This window comes from Rutilus rutilus (genome assembly GCF_951802725.1).
Source record: "Rutilus rutilus genome assembly, chromosome: 25".
NCBI lineage: Eukaryota > Metazoa > Chordata > Actinopteri > Cypriniformes > Leuciscidae > Rutilus > Rutilus rutilus.
Genome location: NC_140229.1, coordinates 22,431,387 through 22,454,609, shown reverse-complemented (window position 1 = coordinate 22,454,609; position 23,223 = coordinate 22,431,387). Strand labels below are relative to the sequence as shown.

The window sequence follows — 23,223 nt, the reverse complement described above, 5'->3', positions numbered from 1 at the left end:
TGGCTGATGTTGTCCCTGCTAAAATGACGTTTTATGGGGTTTTTTTTGCCCGTTCAATTGTTGACCAGAGAAAATCCAAGCTTGAATGCTTTATAAAATAATGTCTCTTCTCTTCTAGAGTTGCATTTGCGGGAATTTAAGATTTAAAAATAATAATAATTTTGCAACAACTGATTCGTTGTCTACAACATGGGATAACATCCATGAATGTCATACACAAACATTACTAGACAACAGTAGTGGGAACGCCCGCTAGTGATCTCACCGCCAGCCATTGGCGACATGCAGCGACAAAGTCTCTGGTGGTGTGAACGCAGCTTTAATCTCTTCTCAACGTCAAAGTCACATCATTCATTTCCATACCACAGACATTGCGGGACGAGTTTGCCCGTTAAATACTCCAGAGTTTCCAAAGCGTGTCCTAACTAGGTGTGATAGATTCTATCTCTTTATCTGAGTTTTTGTCCTACTCGGAGACAAATGAAGAGTGCCACTGTTGCCCTCACTGACATCTCACTGGTTAAAAATCCCACTCCACTTCTGCATCACACCTGTATAATATGGCGACGCATACAAATCTTCAGAGGAATTCTTCAGAAATGTCCAACCTGAAGTGTGATTTAGTGTGTGTGCATAGCATGTTTGGTGCGATTGCTCTGTTAGTGCGGTTCATTTGAGTAAGTGTGAACCCTGGTGCACCAAACAAGAGGACCGAGACACTGAAAAGATCTCGCTTTGCTTCCAAACAAACTCTGGTACAATTAGAATGAAATATGAACACAACACGGACCAAAGACATCTAAACTAACCAAAAACAGGACATGATGAGACCCTAAAAAGGACAGAAAGCTCAAGAATGCCTGTTTTTTCTCGTCATAGTCGCGATGTTGCCCATCTCAGTTCAGGCGTCAGAGCGGCGTCTCCTCACAGCAGATCCTGACGCTGTTTTGACTCCTTTACACATTTTATAAGCTCTTCACGAGTTCTCAGCCGCTCAAAATACCATCATATGTAGCTACACACACACACACAGCGAGAGCATTTATCCCAGAACACAACATTGTTTTGGGTGTTCGGTAAGTTCCATCTAAAAAAAAGTAATAAAAGACGACCAATCAGGTTGTGAACATACCTCTATGCCTTTAGGTTCAGTATCTTTACTTCAGTGTTGAAATGCCGATGTGAACGCTAAGTGGACCAGGACTACATTTTTTGTTTTGGTCCAGATCAAATGAAACGAACTACAAGTGTGAACACACATGAGACTCAATGTTGGAATTGAAATGCACAAGTGACTGACTATCACGAATACAATAATGGCTTGACCCGCAACAGCAACTATAGCCCTGGCTCCTACACATATGGCATTGACATATTTGCCATAGGGTTTGGTCTAGTCACGCCTCGCTTTCTCCTCCTCGCATGTTTATGTATGAGGCAAAACTTGCGCATGTGGTTTTGGAGGCAAACACAGATGGAGAAAGAGCGCGACGGTGCAGGCATGAGTATGAAGAGTTGGCGGAGCAGGTTTTGACTTGCTTTTGCATGGGAAACTCAGGAGCTGGGTAAATAGTTGGCGGTATGTTTTTGGCCACTCAGCCTCTGCGGTGTGTGGGAAGAGATCACTCAAGGTGGAATGGAGAGAGCGTGAGAGTGAGCAGCCAGGGGTTGCAAAGGGCACCTGTGCAGGTCACACACACACCTTGCTTTTTCACAGCACCTTGTGTGTGTGTGTGTGTGTGTGTGTGTGTGTGTGTGTGTGTGTGTGTGTGTGTGTGTGTGTGTGTGTGTGTGTGTGTGTGTGTGTGCGCGTGCGTGCGTGCGTGCGTGAAAACATATATACTTCAAACTGAATTCTGAATGGATCCAGTACTTAAACTGAAATCTGCAAACTGAATGTTTTCAGACAGACTTTATGAACTGATATAATTTACTCTACTAGTCAAACGTTTGGGATAATTAAGATTTTTTTTTAAATCTTTTTGAAATAAGTCTTTTATTTGATTAAAAAATACAGTAAAAACTGTAATATTGTGAAATGTTATTACAATTAAAATTACTGTTTTCTATTTTAATATATTTTAAAAAGTAATTTATTCCAGTGATCAAAGCTGTATTTTCAGCATCATTCCTCCAGTCTTCAGTGTCACATGATCCTTCACAAATCATTCTAATATGATGATTTGAATTGTATTTTAGTGCTAAATTGTTAATAATGGTTCTTATTATTATCAATGTTGAAAGCAGTTTTAATTTTGTAATATGTTTGTGGAAACCATGATACATTTTTTCAGGATTCTTTGAATAGAAAATTCAAAAGAACAGCATTTATACGAATTAGAAATCTTTTGTATCATTATAAATATCTTTATTTTTGCTTTGTATCAATTTAATACACCCTTTCTTTTTTTAAATCTTAACTATCAAAATCTTTTGAATGATGGTGTATCACGACGTCCACAAAATATAACTAGCGAAAACTGTTTTGAACTTTATTAATAGTAAATGTTTCTTAAGCATCAAATCATCAGATCAGAATGATTTGTGAAGGATCATGTGACACTGAAGACTGGAGTAATGTTGCTGAAAATACAGCTTTGATCACAAGAATAAATTACATTTGAAAATATATTACAATAGAAAACCGTTATTTAAAATTGTAATAATATTTCACAGTATTAATGTTTTTACTGTATTTCTGATCGAAATAAAATGCAGATAAATGCATGCTTAAGAGACTTCTTTCAGAAACAATTATTCCAAACTTTTGGCCGCTACTGTACATTTACATAATTAACTTTTTTTAGCCTCATGTTGTTTAAAGCCCCAAAAAGAGAAATGTAGTGTTCGTGATAAGAAATGTTCACTTCTCTATATTTCAAGTCGTCTTAAGTCATATGGAAGTTGTAAACTTGAATTTTTGGTGGGGTTTTTTTCGGGCCTTGTTGGAACTTGACTGCCATATACTGTGAATGAACTGATACTGTATAAAAGAAAAGACTGCCTGAAATATTTCTCCTTTTGTGTGACACAGAAATAATAACCGCAGTGAGTGGATTTGAAACCACATGAGTGTGAGAAACTGTTCAAACTTTTTACTGTTCCTTTAATTCCTTTAATTCCTGAGAAGTCTTTCAATTTCAGTTTCAGTTCTGAGTCCCATGTGTTCACGGACTGAATTGTCACTGTCCTGTTAAGGTGTCCCATTTAGCATGTCTCAGTCTGGCCGGTGTTGCAGAGGTGGAGATGGCGTTTAGTGACGAGGCTTTTAGCGCCCATGTGTTGTTTGAAAGGGTGGGAATCGGCTCCTCGCCGAGGATGAGACAGAGGCCACACTGAAGTGTGAAATCAAGAGAGGCGACGCAAACTTTTAACCTCACACCTTGCCTGCGTCACTGGAGACGAGTGTGTGTGTGTGTGTGTGTGTGTGTGTGTGTGCGTGAGAGAGTTTGGCATGGGACTTACCAGACTGTTGAAAATATATCCGAGTTCACAATCTGCTATCTACCAATGTGTATATATATACATCATTAAAAAGTTTGGGGTCAGTAGGATTTTTTTTTTTTTTTTTTTTTAAAGAATAAAGGAAGCATTAAATTGATCAAAAGTGACAGTAAAGTAATTATTTTTCAAATAAATGTGGTTCTTTTGAAGTTTCTATTCATCAAAGAATGCATCACTGTTTTTAGAAAAATATTAATCAGCACAACTGTTTTCAACATTGATAATAATAATAATAATAATAATAATAACTGTTTCTTGAGCATCAAATCATCATATTAGACTGATTTCTGAAGGATCATGTGACACTGAAGACTGGAGTAATGATGCTGAAAATACAGCTTTAATTAATAACAGTTTTCTATTGTAATACATGTTCAACTGTAATTTAAAATTGTAAAATTATTTCTCATTATTACAGTTTTAACTGTATTTTTGATTAAGTAAATGCAGTCTTGTTGAGCAGAAGAGGCTTCTTTCAGAAACAACCCAAATTATTGAACGGTATTGTGTATGGTATAAATGCTGTGAGTTTTGTAGACAAATCTAAATTGTAAATATATACATTTATTTTTGTATACATATACATTTCTTTACAAAGTTAACATTTTCTTTATTTATGCATTATTTTATTTATTTTTAATGGATCACATCACATTCCTTAAATGCTAGAATGCACTGCACTTTTGATTCATATAAGTGAGCACAATATGAGTATTTCATAGTTTTGATATCTTTACTGTTATTCTAAAATGTGGAAAATAATAATTAAATAGAATGATTAAGTACAAACCGTAAAAAAGCTATATACAAAATATATAAACTGTCGACATAAGAGATTTTATTGTCTAACACTTAATTGATTTGCATGACGCTTCATTACATATTGATGTGTTTTTTCTGTCTCCTGTTTCAAGGCTTGCAACTGTAACGAGTACTTTAAGCTGTCCAGAGAGGATATGACCCGCATGATGAGAGAGAGAGGTCGGCGCTTGCTTTCCATGTGTTGCCCATATATATGTATATTTGAATGTACATTTTAAAATGTATTTACAGATTTAATCCAGACTCTTTTCCACCATTATTTAATTTCCAGTGACCTAGCATTTGATGTGAACAGTATTTCCCCCCCAGTTTTTGTCAGTATCAGAGGATAGCACGCTTTGAGCTCTGTTGGTTTTTTCTTTCTCTTCAAAGGTCTTCTTCAGGACATCGTATCTAAGCGGGATGACCGCGAACCACAGGATGAAACACAAGAAGATTACAATAGCTGGAGGCCCCCAGAGGGCCCCGAGTTCACCCCTCACTGCCGCTGGGCCCCACGCACGGCCCTGGACCCCCAGACCTTCAGATTCCCCAGCGGGGCCGAAGTTCAGCTGGAGACGGTTCCCCCAGGCCTCCTTCCCCGGATCCCCGTGTACTTCATCTGCACCGGCTGCGGAAAGGTGTTCTGGGAGGGGACGCACTACGACCGGGTGCTGTCCCAGTTCCAGAAGGTCCTGCACGTCAGCGAAAGCCTCCAGGTGTAATGAACTCTCGCTGTTGCTTTGCAGGTTTTTTTTTTTTTTTTTTTTTTGATTTTTAACAATTCTTTTTACAGAGGTATTTTTTATTTGCTACACTGTGTCATGATAAATGTGCAAAAGCATCAATTTGTTTTGCACAAAATAATACACGACACGTAATGCCATAAATGTTTACAAACCTCCTAAGTTGTTCATAAAATACAAGTGTTAAGGGTTTTTAATAATAGGATTTTCGTTGAAAATTTTAATTTTTTTTAAGAAAATTTAATCTTATTTTCTCTATTTTTTAAAAAGGAACTTTTTTTTTTTTTAGATGTAAATTTGATTTACGCAACAATACACTTAATGCCGTAAATTGTTTACAAACCTAAGTTGTTCATAAAATGTGTTAAAGGTTTTTAATAATACGTTATGAAAAGATTCATCACATCTTCATCAAACAGATTTACTTTGGATTAACCCCTTCAAAATGAAAAACAAGACTTTTTTTGTATTTTTTGCACAAAATCTTGTTCAGCCATTTTTTTTCTGATTGTTAAGCTCATTGTAAATATTTAGCATGTTATCTCTCTTGTAGTTATCTCTGACCCCCCCCCCCCCCCCCCCCCCCCCAAAGTTTGTTTGCTTTTTTTTTTTCCTTTTCTTTTTTTTCAGATCATACGTTGTTTATTGTTTAGTCTTTAACTCATATCTCCATTTGTAAATCTGTCAAAACTACAGAATAATATGCCTGGGTTCCCCAAAGACAGCTCTGCTGAAATCGTGCCAGACGCTGTTTTCCTTCCAAGTTTTGCGAGTTCATAACAGGATGGGCCGAATACAGTCAGTCCTTCAGTTCGAGTTCAATAAAGTCGCGCTCAAACAGAGCTGCCTATATCTGTGTCCTCTTTTAAATGTGCGCTCCCTGAATATAAGCATCAAAGTGTTGACTGTAACCGTAGCTCTGCGTGTTTGCATTAGCTGGAGATAATCTTGTCTGCTTGCAGTAGGAGCTCTAGCTCTACCTAGCCCTGTTCAGGACGCCCCGGCTCTCCTGCACTTCTGTTATTCGATACTGGCCCTTTCTTTGCTGGGAAGAAAAGCTCGCCTCTTTCCCACGCTCCTTGAGCACGTGGTACTGGGGCTGAATTGGACTCTGAAGGCCCTCCCTCTATTGAGACGTCACGCTAACCCCACAGGTTCCCCGGGCCGGTGACTCAGGGGCCTCTGCCTGCGCTCTTCCCCCTCCTCTCCTCTCCTCTCCGCTGTCTGGCTCCGGCGCCAGAAACCTCGCGCAGGGGCCGGCTGGCGGATCCCTGAACGCTCCCCCTGCGCGCCTCCGTTCACAGTGAGCTGGACTGGACTGACTGGGATGGTAGTAGCTGAGGAGTAAAATGCAAAGCAAAATGACTTCTTTATAATATCTCCCACAGGATAAACGAGTCAGTACACATACTACAGTAAAACCAAATTTAGGTGTGTGTTTTTTATGATTTTACTTTATAGATTGTTTTTGCAGTTACTAATTTAACTACAATATTCAGTTATAGTAAAATCACTGTATACTTTGTTACATTGGTTTTACTGCAAATTCAGGTTATTTTTGTTGTTACTATGGTTTTACTGCAAAATTCATGGTTAAACCATGGTTATTATTGTAAAATCATGGCAAATATTTTAATTACAATGGTTTTATTGCAAACTCATAGTAAAATCAGAATTAGTCTTGTAGTTGCTATGGTTTTGCAACAAAATGTATAGTTATTAAATCACAGTTAAACCATGCTACTGTAATAAAGCCATGGTTCATTTTGTAGATACTATGGTTTTACTACAAAACTGCATGTGTTCAAGTCAATTAAAAAGTACAGTCTCAGTAGGATGTTTAAATTAAAAAAAACTGGAACGAAGAGCTCGTATCTTGATTAAAAGGAAGGGAAAAGGCCAATGAATCATATACTGAAAACTGGCTCCAGCTGCAAATTAGATTTTGTGATTATAACATTTATTTGCGCACAAACATTCATACATCTTTACAAACAGCCATATGAGCGTTCTTCTAACGTAAAGAAACACCAACTATCCTGCGAGGACCTGAATGTGAATCTGAACTTTGTGTTTTGAGATTTGAATAAAACAGGGTTAATCTGAAAGGCATTCAGAGATTTAAATGCCACAGAGATCGACTTTCCAGCTTTTACGACGCGTATTAATCTTTAATAAGGCATCTTTGCACCCGTTGACACTGGGAGGAGTTTTTAGCCGGCTCTCACTGGGTTATATTTCTGATAAATGTGACCCGGTGGCACAGGCCCAGGTGGAATGACACACTTCCTGTTAAGTACTGTACGTCTGACATTGAGCAAATGGCTCGCAGGATATTCTCAGCGGCGGCTCCATTAGCGCCTCATTAGAGCCTGGTGCTTTGATGTGGACTTCAACTACTTAAAAATCCCATTCAGGCTTGATTTATGTGGTTAGGAATACAACTTTTTTTCTTTTTGGACCCTCTGAAGTATACAGTGACCCTAAAAAGTATTCAGACAGTTAAAGTCTCAAATTTTACTGTATTTTCACTGTAATTTTTCAAAGATGGGCCTATTCGAGATTCATATTTTAGTCGTACTACATCAAAATTTCATGCTTGATTTAACTTGCAGTTTGTAATAATTTGTGAAATTTACTAGCAATTTCTGAGCGAAATTTTTTTTTCACATAAATCTAACACTGAGTTTTTCTCTCAAATGATTCAACTTTTCTGAGTCAGTTTTGCATAGATATTTAATGAACTGGTTATTTTTAGTTCACATAGGCGTCATTCAGAGTAGGTGTAGTTCATCTCATTATAACATGATCCACTAATGTTTGACAACCACAACACTTTCCGTCTTGATTTTCAACAGTATCTACTTATTATCATCTAAAAAAATTAAGAAAAAAGGATTAAATACAATGGAAAAATAAGCATTTTTAGCTTGAAGAGTACATTTGTAAATCTGTATGTTTGTGTATTGGTCACATCTAATTTGCTGGTAAAGCCAGTTTTCAGGATATGATGCATTGGCTTTTCCTAAATTCCACTTTAGTTTTGATGTTTTTATTCATCGCTGTGACATTCGTACATTTTTAAGCATGCCTCAAGCGTCGAAGCTTTTTGGGGGCCACTGTAGGAAAATCTAACTACAAGTAGCAGAAAGTGTGCAAATTCCCGGAGTCCAGAGATAACCGGGCACTGGGAGAGGCCCTCCGTTTTCTCAGCAAATATTTTCCAAAAGGCCAGCGCACGGACACATCTTTCTGATTAGCCAACAGATGTGCTGGGATATTTTAGCCCTACCCTGGCAGGTCTTAAAGAACACTTCTGTTTCACACATGGGCAAATACCTCACAAGTGCACATCGCTTCATTCTTTCAAATCTCGGGAAAGTTTTGCTTGGGAAAGAAAACTTCCCAAAGCTTTATGCTTTAGCCAGTTGAAATATAATTTGTGAGCATATCTGGGATACATCTCAGAACAGAATGCCTGAAATTCGGTACTCACACATGAGAGATTAAAGGATATATGATGGAGGGGGAAAGACATGTTAAGATACTACAAATAATTAATAATGTGGACATGTTATTACTTCCACATGTTGAACCAGCGAGTCGGTGTATGTGTCTGGTTTCACACGGTTTATTTTTGAGTTTTGAGTTTCATGTACAAAAAGAATGTTAACATGAGAACTCTATATCCGACTCATAACCAATGATTAGTGAACTTTTACCCGCAGTTTTTAATTTTTGGACAGCTGGGAGTTGGCATGAAAAAGACTTAAATACAAGCATAAATCAAATTGCATAAAACTGAGTGTTGCATTGAACATGCATATTCCAAACTACTACTTTATGAGGCATACACTGCAAAGCCATTAAATAATGAACAACGTATAGTGTCAAATACAGCAGCGGCCTTTGCAATTCAGTGGCCAGTTTCAAAGAAAAGGAAGAAAAGACAGACAAAACCATTGCAATGCGACTGCAATTACTTTATCTAATCTTTAACTTTAGCTTTTAATAGTCTATTTATAAACGCGTTCTACTCCTTTAACGAGAAAGTTTTTTAACTAGGCTTTTTCCGAGAGCAAGCAAAGGCCCCTTATGTTAAGCCTGTTTCAAGTGAAATGGGTGAAACATAGCAAACGGTGCTACTGGTCATACATCACATTTGAATTTTACTTTCTTAATTTTACACACATTATATTGTGGGGAAATCAAACTGAACTGAATTTAGTCTGAACTTCGGCTTCTTAAATTTAGGACTTCTTCTAACTAGTCAGGCAGAGATATGTTTTATTGTGGGCTGTATTACTGTATTCTTCTATAAGGACACAGGCTACAAGTTGCATATGCAAATTGTGAGAATACAGTAGCCTAATACAGGTAGTTACTATTTCACTCAGAAACCTCAGAAACTACAGTAATAAGGAACTGTGAAAATAAAATGACAATAATGTAACAAACGAAAAATTGTTTGTTGTTGTTGAATATTTGTCGATTTATAGGTGAATTCAGGTTGATTGGCACACTTTTTGCCATTGAGATGACTGGGAAAAAGTTTCCCATTCAACCTGATTTCACCCCTATGTCAATTTACGTTTAAGCCATTTTAAACTCGTCACCATCAGTCACTAAAAAGTAGCCTACGTGCAGGTTATAACGCACGCACGAGCGGTTATAAGTGAAACAGATCAGTTTGGCAGATCAAATGTTTGAAGCTTCTGTAAAATGGAGCAAACGGCTGCACACTATACTGCGTGTGTGTGTGTGTGTGTGTGTGGCTTTACACGCCAAACTGCGGCGTGTGAGGAAAGGCGAGTGCGCTGCGCAGAAATTGCAGTCGTCCGGTTCCCACGGTACAGCTGCTATGCGTGTCACTCAAGTTCCTGCCCCGCGCATGCGCAGAGTGGGCTGAATCTTCAGGTTTGACTTTAGGGCGCATGCGTGACACCGGGAATTTTGTACACCGCGCGCGACGCGCACCTCTGTGGACGCGCACAGGAAGTCGCACAGACTGTGTTGTTGACTTTAAACAGCTGGAATGGCTGCTTCACAAGTCTAATGGTTCAGAGAAAGGTGTTTCGTGTTACTTTTTAGCAACCCCAATAAAGAAGCGGTTATTGCCATTTGGTAGGAATTAGGAAAGTGATCTAGAACAATAATAGGAAAAATCTGATTTTATCTGAATGGCAGTTAAAAAAAGAAGAAGGATCACTTTTTGAAGGCAAGGTATTTTAAGGTTCAGAGAAAAATGGTCTGTGGGTCTCTCTTTATGTTTTACACCGTAATAACAGGAGAATATTTTCCTTATATAATACTTCGAGATATGATTCCAAATTGCGTACGGATTGCTTTTGGCAAGATTTATATGTAAGACAATATTGTCGGTTTCTGAATAAAAGCCCAACCCAAGCCTTGCTGTCGAGTCATATCCATCTTTCAAGTGGTTGTTCATATCAGTTTAAAGATTTTTCCTCTCTCGAATGTGTGCATATTAACACATAATAACCTAATAACGCAGTCGTTTTATTACGGGGGCAACGAGACACGCCCATTTCTCCGTTTCAACGCGTGGCCACTCCCCCAAGCCAACCCCTCAGCCAATCAGCATCGCACAACCCCTCCCATTCCACAATGCTTGATTCAATAGAGACGTATTGTTATGCAAAGTAGTTCGTCTAAAATATCCCCCTGGCAACGCAGCTCTGGGCAGAGAATTACCGGGACCGCGCGACGGACAAACAGAAGCGGGCAAGCGGGCAGTTATTTGAGTCACTTCTACCCGTCCACACGTAAATAGGCAAGTACATCTTTACTTGTTCAGTTTTAGATGTAACGTGGGATAGTCCTTTAACAGTTTCTGTGTTTATTTCAGTCACCCTTGCCAAATAAACCACAGCGGGACTGCGAGAGACGCATTTCTTGAGGTAAATTTACCTCAGACGTCTTTAAACCTAACGGCCCCTCGATGCGCTTAACCGGAGATACCGCCGTTCACACGCCTCCTTTCTCACACTAAATAACTCCATATTCTGCCATAACCTGGTGCTGCTACTGAGAGACGCACACACACATACACACACACGGAGACTTGCACCTTGTGGATCATTGAACTTTCTCGCTAGGTCTTTGGATATACACACCATAGTCAGTGACTGCATTTTACACACCAAGTGTGTCGTTTACTTGTCCTTTTTTTTGGGATATACGCTAGTCTCACGCGCCTAAACTGGTTTTAGTCCAGTAAAGCCGCGACTAAATCCAAGTACACGAGACGGTAACGGCGAAAAGAGGCGGTTAAAGCATCATGAGCCAGGCGGAGATATCGACGTGCTCGGCGCCGCAGAGAGTCTTCCAGGAGGCGGTGAAGAAAGGCAACACGAAGGAGCTCCACTCGCTTCTGCAGAACATGACCAACTGCGAGTTTAACGTCAACTCCTTCGGCCCCGAGGGACAGACGGCTCTGCATCAGTCGGTCATCGACGGGAATTTGGAGCTCGTGAAACTTCTGGTGAAATTCGGTGCCGATATTCGGCTGGCGAACCGAGAGGGATGGAGCGCGTTGCACATCGCCGCGTTTGGAGGACACCAAGACATCGTGTTATACCTCATCACCAAGGCCAAGTACTCCTCCGGCGCGCGGTGATCCGGTAGAAACACGCGGAAAGACCGGGCTCGTTTGAAACTAGCATCGATCTGCCAAGCTTTGACACGACAGACGGCGGCGAAGTTCCCTTGTACCTTAAACCAAAATGAGGGCTGTAGCCTTTTTCTTTCCCGTGAGTAACGTATATGGTCAGATCTGGCGACGAGAAACTGTTTGGGGATGTGCGTTGGTACTATAGCTTTTTATTGAATGTGTAAGTCATCAGATCTGGACTGTGTGGCTTTACCCAGGGCTTGACCTCTTGACCTGTCCACCTGGAGAAATCGAGATGGCACTTGATGCTGTGGCTGAATGCTGGAATAGTTGAACTCCAGAATGAAGGCCATGATCCTCTGTTTTGGCTAAACACTGTCTTTATTACAAACCGTAAGTCGTTTCATCAATCAGATCGTGTGGCATTGGTGACCAGTGCTGAAATATGTCCTCGGAAATAACAATTGACTTATTCTTAAGTACTGTACACATAGCTTTACTGTGTTTCTCTGTACAAGTAGTGTATTGTGCTCTGCCTTCACCTAGCAGACGGCTTCCACACAGCTTTCAGGCCAGTGCGACCCACGTCTATGGTTAACGTGTTACTAAAAACCGCTGCTTTCGCCTTTTTTTTTTTTTTTTTTTTTTTTTTTTTGTATCAAAACGTCAGGAAAGTCGCCTTTGGGACACACTTTATAATCTTCTTTTCAGTATTTTTGAATTAACACCCTGGTCATCACTGTGAATACAGGCTGGGTTTGTCTTTTTATTTATGAAGGTACATTGAGATGATGCATTTAAATTATGTTGTGGTTATTTTTAAGACTATAGCCTAAGTGTAAAAGTATGTAGGGTGACCTAAAGCTGCTTCGGACTCGTTACAGGCTAAACTGTCCCGTGTGGAGATTCTGCTCCACGGCCCCCCTACGTGTACAACTCTTTTTTTTTTTTTTATTATTTTTTTTTTTTCTCCCGGGAAATGCGTCCCCTTCTACTTTTATTCTGGTTCTCTGCATCAGCTACCTCGACTTGAAAGTATTCGACAATATCATATGCTCTCTTTCTCAAGCCTTCTCCTTAACCCTTCTCAGTTACCCACTAGTGCTCAACAGAATCAGTATGCCCTGTTTGGGTAATTGTACTTGATGTTTTCTTATTGCCTTTTTTTTTTTTTATAATCTTCACTCGGGACAATTTATCTCCGTGAACCAAAATTAAGATCCATTGGTTATTCGAAACATTTTTTTTCCTTTCGTCAAGCATGGTTGAGACGTTGTAGGTTTTATGTCAGCCGAGTGCTTAATTTTGCATTGCCATTTTTTGTTTCCATGTCAGTTACAAAAAGTGAAATGCGTTGCATGACTATTAAATGCAGGGAGTTTTGTTGCACATATATGTGGAGCCTTTTACGCCCCCTAGTGCCTGGTCGGGTAACTGCAGGAGCTGAGGCTTACCCAATAGTTACTACTGAGCAGGACTATATGAACATTGAGAAGACTATGACTTCTGTTGCAGGAAACATTGACAGATTCATTCAAAAAGACTGCCTGCCGCCTTTAAGACTCATGGCACCTGATGTTTGTTTCAATGCTGCTTTTATGTAAGTTTTTTTTCTTTTTTTTTTTCTTGATACAATGGCCAACGGTGAGCGAATGAGGACAAATATCAGTTAGATTCAGTTTTTTTGTCGTTGTTTTTGCGAGAAGCCCCATGCAGTTGTGTGAGCATGTGTGATTGTACTCATGCCCACAGTTCAGTGGTGTTGCTGATGTTTCCAGCCCCTGTCGCTCAACCTGGTGAACCACACCAGGAGCTCCTCGTACACCTGGAGACACAACAGATGTGATTCTCATGATCATCTATTCGATTGGTATAGGCAGAACAAATATGCATCGCTTGTCTTAAACTTGATATTTTTACTCTTGTTGAAAATATTGCACTGATGATGACTGTTGTTAATTCGTTGACTTCAGGTCAACATTTTATTTTTTCTAAATAGAAAAAAGGAACACAACAAAATACTATTGTATAAAAAAAAAAAAAAGCTCCAGGTTATATTGTCTCTTTTTGTGTGTTACATCGTATAACATTACGTTTGCAAAGATGTTTGTATCTCTGTGACCGGGTGTATGTGTATACATATATGGTATATATGGATATATCGACGCTGATATCTCAGAGCACTTTCTTATTTGAAGTGCTCTCCTCCTGATGTTAATAAAGGGGAATAATACTTGTGATGGTAAGATCATTGTAACAAAAATAAATTGCACGATGTATAGTTATTTTATCCCACTATTTGTCATAACATTTATGGCATGGGGGTTAAATGACTGGATAGGTGTATATGAATGAGTAAAAGTGCTGTTGTATTTTTTCTTTTCTTTTATCTGGACCAAGTTATTTTTCATCTTGTGTCTCCAGCGAGCAAAAGTTTTATGAGTGAAGCGAATGTTCTTCTGTGTTGACTTTATCTTTTCCCTTTTTGTGTGTGTTTGTTTTGTTTGTAAGGTTTTTTTTTTGAACATTTGTAACACTGTGATTCATGTGTGGTGAGAATATGAGTGCTGTATATTTTTTTTGTATGTATGTAATGTATGTATGTGTGTGTGTGTGTGTGTGTGTGTGTGTGTTCAAGCCAGTAAAGAAATAATTAAACCTTCCTCAATGTGTGGCTGTGAGAGTTTCTTTCTATCTTTAAGGAAGAATTGGGCTGGTTTGGGCCTCCTCTCTGGGCCAACCTGACCCCAGTTTCCATTCTCTCCTTTTTGTCATTCATTTGGCCCAGTCCTTTCATATGCTGGATAAAAGAGTGCAGGGGGTTGTGGGTAATTTTGTTTTAAAGACAGATCCCCTCCCCGTGTGTTTGCGTGGGTTTTATGTTACTCTGTGCATGGAGCAGCTCTCTGCCCTTCTGTTCTTTGGGAGTCTCGTAGCATTTCTTCATACTTTTACAAACTTAAGAAAACACACATCAAGCACTTTTTAATTGTTCATTTTCATGCAGTTCTGCCTCAGTTTCTTTTGGACTTCCAACACTGTAAAAAGTGATCAGTTGACTTAACGTGAGGAAACCCATTGCCTTAAAATTAAGAAATAAACTTCATGCGTAATTGAAAAAATTAAGTTATGTGACCTTGACAATTCCACATAACATTTTTTTTTTAATTACACATGAGGTTTATTTACTTAACTTAAAAAAGTGAGGAAACCCATTGCCTTAAAATTGAGTAAATAAACCATGTGTAATTGAAAAAATTAAGTTATGTGGAATTGTCAAGTTCACATAACTTAATTTTTTCAATTACGCGTGAAGTTTATTTCTTAATTTTAAGGCAACGGGTTTCCTCACTTTTTTTAAGTTAAGTCAACTAATCACTTTTTACAGTGAAAGTGAACTTCGAAACACATGCATTCATGAAACGAGAGAGTTCTGTTTCTGTTCTGATGTATTAGTGCAGAGCGTGGAATGTCCAGCTCGTGCATTTCTGCAATTCACAAATAAGCCCAAAACTTTATCTGACATCGCGTAATCCGAACTGCAGCAGAACACAAGCAAACCGCTCTGAGTGCCTGGTGTTTTCTGCAGGTAAACCTAGTTTACTGCATGCTTTTGAAGACAACCCTCACTAGAAGACTGTGACCTCAATGGCATCCTTCTCTGTTTCCACCCCCCTCCATGCCCCCCTCCATTCCCCGGGCAGGATGTTATTGTTGAGCTGGATTTCCATTGTCCGGCGGCTGAGTTGGCCACCTTCCCAGAGTGCAATAGAGAGGCCCCCTAATAGATTCTTCATGTGCCTCAGTCCCCGACACACATCATCGCAGGAATTTGGAAATGATTTTAACAGAGTCCCGTCGCTCTGCGCGCTAGCCTTCCCCCACCGCTAGCTAGAGAGGGAGGGATGCGTAAACCCAACAATGTGAAAAAGAATTTTGTGAATGTACTTGAGAGCGAGAAGGAAACATGCTCCTCTTCTAGAGCGGAGAATGTGAAGTGGAGGCTTTGAGTTGGAGGTTTTTCCTTTTTTTTTTGTTCGTAATTAGGTGCGCAGGAATGTTTTGTTTTCCCGTACCTTCAGAGTTGTGGAAATCCAGCGCAAGTGCTTCAGAGATCAAAACGACCTCTCCGCACGGACAGATTCACATCAGTAGTTTCACATACTTCCCTGTGTGATTCCACAAAGGCCCCACAACATTGCTTGCCCTGGTGCAAGTACACACACGCAGAGAAAAACATGTTTGTGGCCGCAAAAATTGTTGCGAATTCTCAGAAGGCAGGGAACATTATAGCCAGAAGGGAATGAAGATGAATGATTGTTGCAATGGCTTAGTCATGACCACAACTATTTCAAACACAGTATAATCCAATAAATGCACTCTTCTGCTGGTGGGAATGAGTTATAGTGTTAAAGATGCAATGGTTTTATTGTACGCTTTTGGTACTCAGACCAACACTGTAACATTTTATAATCAGACCAACATTGTATTGAGTTTTGGAGCATCAAATTGACTTAACTTATTTAAAATAATTAGCTCTAGATGAATATTATATGAATTATAATATATTACATTTAATATATTAGTTATACATATACATTTATATAAACAAATATTATATATAAATAGTTATTAATATGTTATTAATTGTGCAGACCCATTTCTCTCTTTTGGTTCATTAAACTTGCAATGAAATGTAGTTACACGCTTTATTCTCTGTAAAACTATTACATCTTACGTGTCCTTGTCCTATATCATTGCTTGTGTCATTAAAAAGATGTAGGTCTGACTAACAGGTGATATAGGCGGAAATCTAGATTTAAAAAAATCAGTGCTCTTGAACACTGTCAAAGCACAGAAAACTGCTTACTTTAGTTTAATATGAGAAACCCCACTAATGCATGCTGTTAAATATGTAAAACAAAGTTCTCTCGTATTGAAAACCGAGAGGCAAAATATAGAGAGAATGAGACAGGTGGCAAGGCCTGTCCTTCCTTACCCTCCTCTCCTGTTTGAACTCTCTTTCATTCTTTCGCTCCGCTCTGTGCTTTTTCAAGCACACAGTGACAAGCACATTCATTCTCTCGTTCTATTCTATGCTCTCCTCTTTTTTTTGTCCAGCCTGCTGGATTCTGCTTCATCGCTATTCAGCTCCCAGACGGACCACCATTGATTAGATCCCCCCTACATTTACCCCCTCCAAAACATACTCACACACACACACACGCACACACCAGCCGTCTCCACCTCACACACCCTGCACTCGGCAGCTGCTATGCTAATGAACCTCAGGAATAGAGAGATGGGGAAATGACAGGGAATCATAGACACGACTCTGTATCATCATAATAAACTGAGGTTTGGTAGAGTTGAGAAATATCAAAACAAAGATAAAGGCATGTGAGAAGAGTAACAATATTCCTGCCCTACTTTCAAGCAAAGATTTACTTAACACACAGTGTGTGTGTTGGCCTTCAGTTTTTACATGGCGGCCCACACCTTTACCATCTCTCCTGTAATTACTTAAACAGGATATCCCAATCCAAGGCCTGAATATCATCCAAAACACATATTGATTCTGGCTAGAATCTGCAGTTAAATATCCACTACTGTTCCTTAACTATAACTATGCACAGGGCTCTGAAGTGCATTAAAAATGAGTGTATGCCTAATTAAAGTCGCTTTCATCCATTCAAAAATCCATTCATCAAAAACTTCTGAATGTTGCAGACAGACTGAAATCTGTGATTATGAGGTTAGACGCATCTTTATAAGTAATACTTCCTATAAAAAGAATGAAACTAGTCTGACAAAACAAGCCTAAAATAAGTGACTTGCAACAGTGAGAAACATCATCTCGCCTAATAACAATGAAGCAGCCAAAATGTAACATGATATGGTCAAGCACTAACAAGCCCAAATATGTGACTGTATTCATTTATAATTCCAAAAACAACCAGAAAACAACAAGCCCCAAGCTGCTTATAATAGGTGACATGAACACTGATCTTGTTTTTTTAAACCTTAATATTAATGCTTTCAGATGCAAACACACAATGCCAATTATGTCAAAATGAAAACTTGTGTGGGTGAATTCTTGAATGACTTCTACTGTCGTCTCATTTAACACATCAAACTATGAATTTGTACTACTATACATACTTTTGCATGTAGAAACCGTTAATAAAATCAGTATGGCACTCAAAGTGTATATATGTAACAACACCCTTAAAGATACATATTTATACAAATATTGCATGTACATTATTGATATTTTACATTCATTTATTGTTTATAGTGTGTCAGCATTTAGTGCTCGTATTGTTTACAGTCATTTATTTGTCGTGTCTGTATAACATGCAAGACTGCTCTGGTCAAACAACATTTAGCTTTTCTACTACAGATATATAATTGTATCTTGCTTTTAATGTACTTTTATACCATTGGAATGACAACTATTTTAAACTTGCTTGTACTTCAGAAGCCTAAATGCACAAACATGTAGTGTGATATTTACCACGAGAGAGAGAGAGAGAGAGAGAGAGAGAAGTGTGTGCACGGTAAGCATGATAGACAGAGGACAATCGAGCAGAAATCAGCATGGAGAAGTAAACAAACATTAAAAAAAAGAGCACTAACAAAGCAGGAGGGGAACTCGGGCGCTTCAGTGCATGAATATGGTTATGTGTTTATGGAGCAGGCAGCTGGGGAGAGGCCCCATCCTCGCTCCTGCTCAGCTATTTAGACGTGTCCCCGAGCGGCGTGACCCAATGGCCTGCGGGGCGGGGCCACTCATGTGACATCTGCCTTTCTGCGCGAGGGAGCGCCCATATGGAGCATACGCGCATTAACACTCACGCACACATGCATACGTACACACAGCCCTCGCCCTGTCACATCGCTGTACCCTCCTGCTGCCTGCACCTTTTGTTCTGCTATTGTGCGTCTCATTCACTGCTGTTTGCCTCATTCCTGAACAGACCATAAAGAGGGAGGGTGTGGGTGTGTGAGTGTGTGTTTAGGAGGGCATGTCTGGTCAGCGACGCATTCGTGCAACAGGCTTCAAGGGCAGGGCGCTCCCCTGCGCGCGCACACACACACACACACACACAGAGCTGAGGTTAAGGAGTAGGGTGCGAGCACTGGGGTCAGACTTTCTCCTCTCTACACATGTTCAGGTCTCTGTAACCAGAGGTCACTGACCTCACCCAGCTGGACGCTCTGATGTGACTATCGTCCATGTCTGAGTTCATCGATGTCAGGGAAACATCAGATTTCAGAAAGTCAGATTTCGCAATAACCACACTGTTCTTTTCACACAGACACGAACGATTCCTCAAATTGTTAGGCTTGTTCAGGAGAGCTGTGCTTTTACTTTTCTTGGCAATCCGAATTACAGTTTTCACCCGGATAAAATTAGGAAAATCCCACCACCCATAATGTGTATTATTAATGGATGGTGATCGGTATACCCCAAGTATATGTCCCAGGACCTTATTTTGTTGTACCTTTAGCTCATCAGAAACAAAAGTTTTAAGATATTTTTTTATTTATTATCCTACAGTCAGAGTGACAGCCTCAATTTCAATAGCTTTATTTTCTTGACAAGCTATAACATGAATGATACCTCAAATTGTGCATATATCACTAGAGAGAAGACTGTCATTTCACTGGAAGATCAAGTTGACATTTTAATTAAAATAAGAAAACAAACATGGTGGATGAACCGTTTGCAGTAAGATCAATAACATTCATTTAGAAAAGTTTCCATTTCACACCAGCTTAACTTGCGACCAACAGTGTGATTTCATCAGCAACATTTGTTTCCTGGTTTAAAATCATCTTTTGTTGCTGACAGTGCGAGTTCTTCAGGTTTGAGAGTGTCCTTTGCATTTGAAAACAACTGCTTGCAACAAACCTCTTGACCACCACGTCAACACTCTCATGTCCTCCATTGATTCTGTGATCATTCCATGTGACCATGTACATGTCGACACAGCACTAGAGAGCACTTTAGGTCTGGCTCACCAGCTCCACTTCTGCTCCACACTGAAGCTGAGTATATGCTATGTGTGTCACCCCAGTGCTCCTCCTATTGATTGCGGGTGAGTGCGTGTACGTACGTATGTCTGGCCATGCCGTCACTCCTTTTGGGCTACACAAGTGTGAGTGTGTGCGCTGGCAAGTGATTGTGGGGAATAAAGCCCTGGTTGTTTGCAGTGAAACTATGGGTTGTAAGTGAGTGGGGAGATGCGTTTCTGTTTGACTGGGCAGGCTGAATGGGACTATTCAGTAGACCCCCAAACTGCAACCCTCTTTTCTCTCCATTGTCATCTCCCCTTCTCTCTGCTGCCCCATACAGCCCAAGACAGAGAGAGAGAGAGAGAGATGTCTGGGTGGGAGAGAGGAGTGGGGGTTGGGATCAACGAGGGAAGACCGAATGGGGACAGAGAGGGGTAAAAACTGTAGAAACCCCTACTAGGCTTTCTTACTTGTTAAGGGTCCCTCTTTCACTTTTGGCTGTCTTTCATAATAAACGAATGTATTATTAATGGATGGTGAAAGGTATACCCCAAGTAAATGTCCTAGGACCTTTTTTAAGTTTTTTTTTCTTCTATTCTACAGAGTGACAGCCTCAATTTCATTAGCTTTATTTTCTACTGTACAGAAGCAGTTTCTTTGTCTCAACAAGCTATAATAGTAATAAAAAAAGAAAGAAAATGGCACCTCTAATATTGTCAATACATCCCTAAGTTATTGTTTAATAAAAGAAGCAGTCAGACATGAAAGGAAGGTCAAATCTTCACAGGAAGAGGGCATAGCTTTGATCATATGCAAGGGAAGTGTTTGACAAAGTTAATTCTAACCTGCTGAGGGCTTTACTATGTACACAACCAAGCTGACAAATGTGCTTGAGTGGAGACTCAATGACCAATCAGTGGCTTCGCTCTTCCTGTGGTCACGGTCGAGCTCAGAGCCTGTAAGGAGACGGAGAAAGGAATCCAAGCACCCTTTTTTTTCCCTACTCGTGTTTTTGCTTGAACTTGTGTTTAATTGCTATGGAAAAGAGAGGTGCAATTCATCTCTGGTCAATCATGTTCTGTGTGGTTTATATTTTTCTGCAATGAATGCTTGTGGTGATGCATGTATTGACATAGTGAAACTGGTTTAAATAATTAGTTCAAAACCAATATGAAATTCTTTCATCATTTAATCACCCTTATGTTGTTCCAAACCCGCATGACTTTCTTTCTTCTGTGAAAAACAAGAAATTCCAAAGACTTTTTCCATGCTGTTTCAATGGATGGGAACTGGAAAGGGGGACAAAGGGATAGTTCACCCAAAACATTTACTCAACCTCGTGTCATTACAACCCTCCATGACTTTGTTTCTTCTGTCGAACAAAAAAGAAGATATTTTGAATCATCTTTATTGTTTTTTGTCCATACAATGAAAGTCAATGGTGTCCAAAATAACACTGGACTTCATTAAATTTCATTGTATGGAAAAAAGAGACATTCTATAAAAAAATATTATTTTGTGTTCCACAGAAAAAAAAGAGTCACACAGGTTTGGAATGACTTGAGGTTGATATATGATGAGAGAATTTTACATTTTTCTGTGAACCATACCTTCAAGGGTGTGTGTGTGTGCTATGCAATTCTGCATAACTGCTCACTCAAAGTGGCCCTCTGTGGGAAAGTCTGGGTGTGATTGAATATGTGTGTGAAAATGTATGTGTGTGACCATGTGTGTATCTCGAAGGAGAAGTGAACCCTTCTGTCTAAGCTGACTGGCTTTGATCCTGTTCAGCGGTCTGAAACCATTTTTCCTGAGTTGCCAACAGACATGACACATGTACACACGCAGATGCTCACACACTCTTTTCATATTTACACATCAGCAGTCTTCCCACAGCAAAGAAGCACCACAAACTGGTCCCAGTCTCACGCATACACACACACATAGACGCACACAAGATGCCTTATGTATCCTTCATTTACCCAGACCACTGCAACCCTGTGGGAAACATGCACATCAAAGGTTTGCAGGAACTCTACAGCTGGTAGACTCATCTGACTTCATGACTCAACATGTATAGTAAGAAGGCTCAATTATGTGTAACACCTTTCAGCTGTGCCAGAGTGTTTCACCAATGAGACATACGATATAAAAGTACATTTATACGTTTTCTGAGGAAAATGTGATTGGTGCTTACCTTTGTAAAACTCTCCACCCATGATGCTAATGTGTTCTGGATGATTTCCAGGGTGTTACTATACACATCTTGTGCAGTTTAATTGTATTAATGCTGTGTAGTTGCTAAAGTGTTCTAGGTGGTTTCCAGGGTGTTGCTATGCAGTTGCTAATGTGTTCTGGATTGTTCCCAGGGTGTTGCCATGCAGTTGCTAATGTGTTCTGGGTGGTTTCCAAGGTTTTGCTATGCAGTTGCTAATGTGTTCTGGATGGTTTCCTGGGTGTTGCTATGCAGTTATGTGTTCTGGGTGGTTTCCAGGGTGTTGCTATGCAGTTGCTAATGTGTTCTGGATGGTTTCCAGGGTGTTGCTATGCAGTTATGTGTTCTGGGTGGTTTCCAGGGTGTTGCCATGCAGTTGCTAATGTGTTCTGAATGGTTTCCAGGGTGTTACTATACACATCTTGTGCAGTTTGATTGTATTAATTCTGTGGAGTTGCTCTAGTGTGTTCTAGGTGGTTTCCAGGGTGTTGCTATGCAGTTGTGTTCAGGGTGGTAAAAGTAATAGTACATCTCTTCACAACAAGCTGCACGATTTGAGGTGTCATTCATGTCCACTGTACAAAAAGTGCAGGATGATATACACATTCTTTTTTTTTACATCTCCATCCCCAGCGAGTATGATCGCTAGTAGCATGTCTTAAAGTAAATCACTAATAAACATTTATACACAGTAGGTGGATGCGGGTTTGAAATGAAATGAAAGCTTTAGCGTAAGTTCTGCCGGGAAGACTCAATTGTTATGTCACTTTTACCTTCTCATCTATCCAATAGTGTTCTAATACTTGTAGTATAAAAGATCAGTTCTTACACGTCTGAGTTCGCAGATGCTGACGCTTTCATTCCCCTCCATGCTCCCCACCACCACCAGGATGGTCCCTTCCCATACCTCCCGGGGGTCGGCTGTGCCCCTGCCTTCGTCTTCAGGCAGGAAATGCAGATTCCGTACCCTCGGATTACGAGCTACGGACGGGGCTTACGCCAAAGAACTTTATATCACAATACTTGCTTGCTGGGCTGTTAATAAATGAATGCTTGTTACATTATTTTGCCTCCTGAGTCTTTCTGGTAGAACTGGTAGTGAAGACAGGGGCGGTCGCTCACATTTGTTTTTGCATTTTCACACAGTGCTTTTTGTGCAAACACCTGTAGCATATGACACACAAGTGTGTGATTTCTAAAGAAGTTCAGATTTTGCAATGTGCGGTTGGGTAAAACTGAAAATGTGTTATGTGAAAAAGAGTGTGCTGTAGCTTTGTGGGTTTGTGTTTTCTGCATCAGCA

At 39.9% G+C, this 23,223-nt stretch overlaps 2 protein-coding genes across 2 annotated transcripts in view; both read left to right on the top strand.

The window, feature by feature from the left end:
- The window catches only part of exd3 (exonuclease 3'-5' domain containing 3), a 45,555-nt gene extending 39,656 nt beyond the window's left edge, over positions 1 to 5,899 (top strand). The window contains exons 19-20 of the mRNA XM_084400696.1: positions 4,419 to 4,485; positions 4,699 to 5,899. Coding sequence (XP_084256822.1) covers positions 4,419 to 4,485; positions 4,699 to 5,030 — 399 coding nt within the window. The 3' untranslated portion in view covers positions 5,031 to 5,899. The remainder of the gene's footprint in view (positions 1 to 4,418; positions 4,486 to 4,698) is intronic.
- Positions 5,900 to 10,713: 4,814 nt separating this feature from the next.
- Positions 10,714 to 14,348, top strand: nrarpa (NOTCH regulated ankyrin repeat protein a). The gene is made up of 2 exons (XM_084399951.1): positions 10,714 to 10,845; positions 10,921 to 14,348. The coding sequence occupies exon 2, from the start codon at positions 11,353 to 11,355 to the stop codon at positions 11,689 to 11,691; it is 339 nt and encodes a 112-aa protein (XP_084256077.1). The 5' UTR covers positions 10,714 to 10,845; positions 10,921 to 11,352; the 3' UTR covers positions 11,692 to 14,348.
- Positions 14,349 to 23,223: the final 8,875 nt, after the last annotated feature.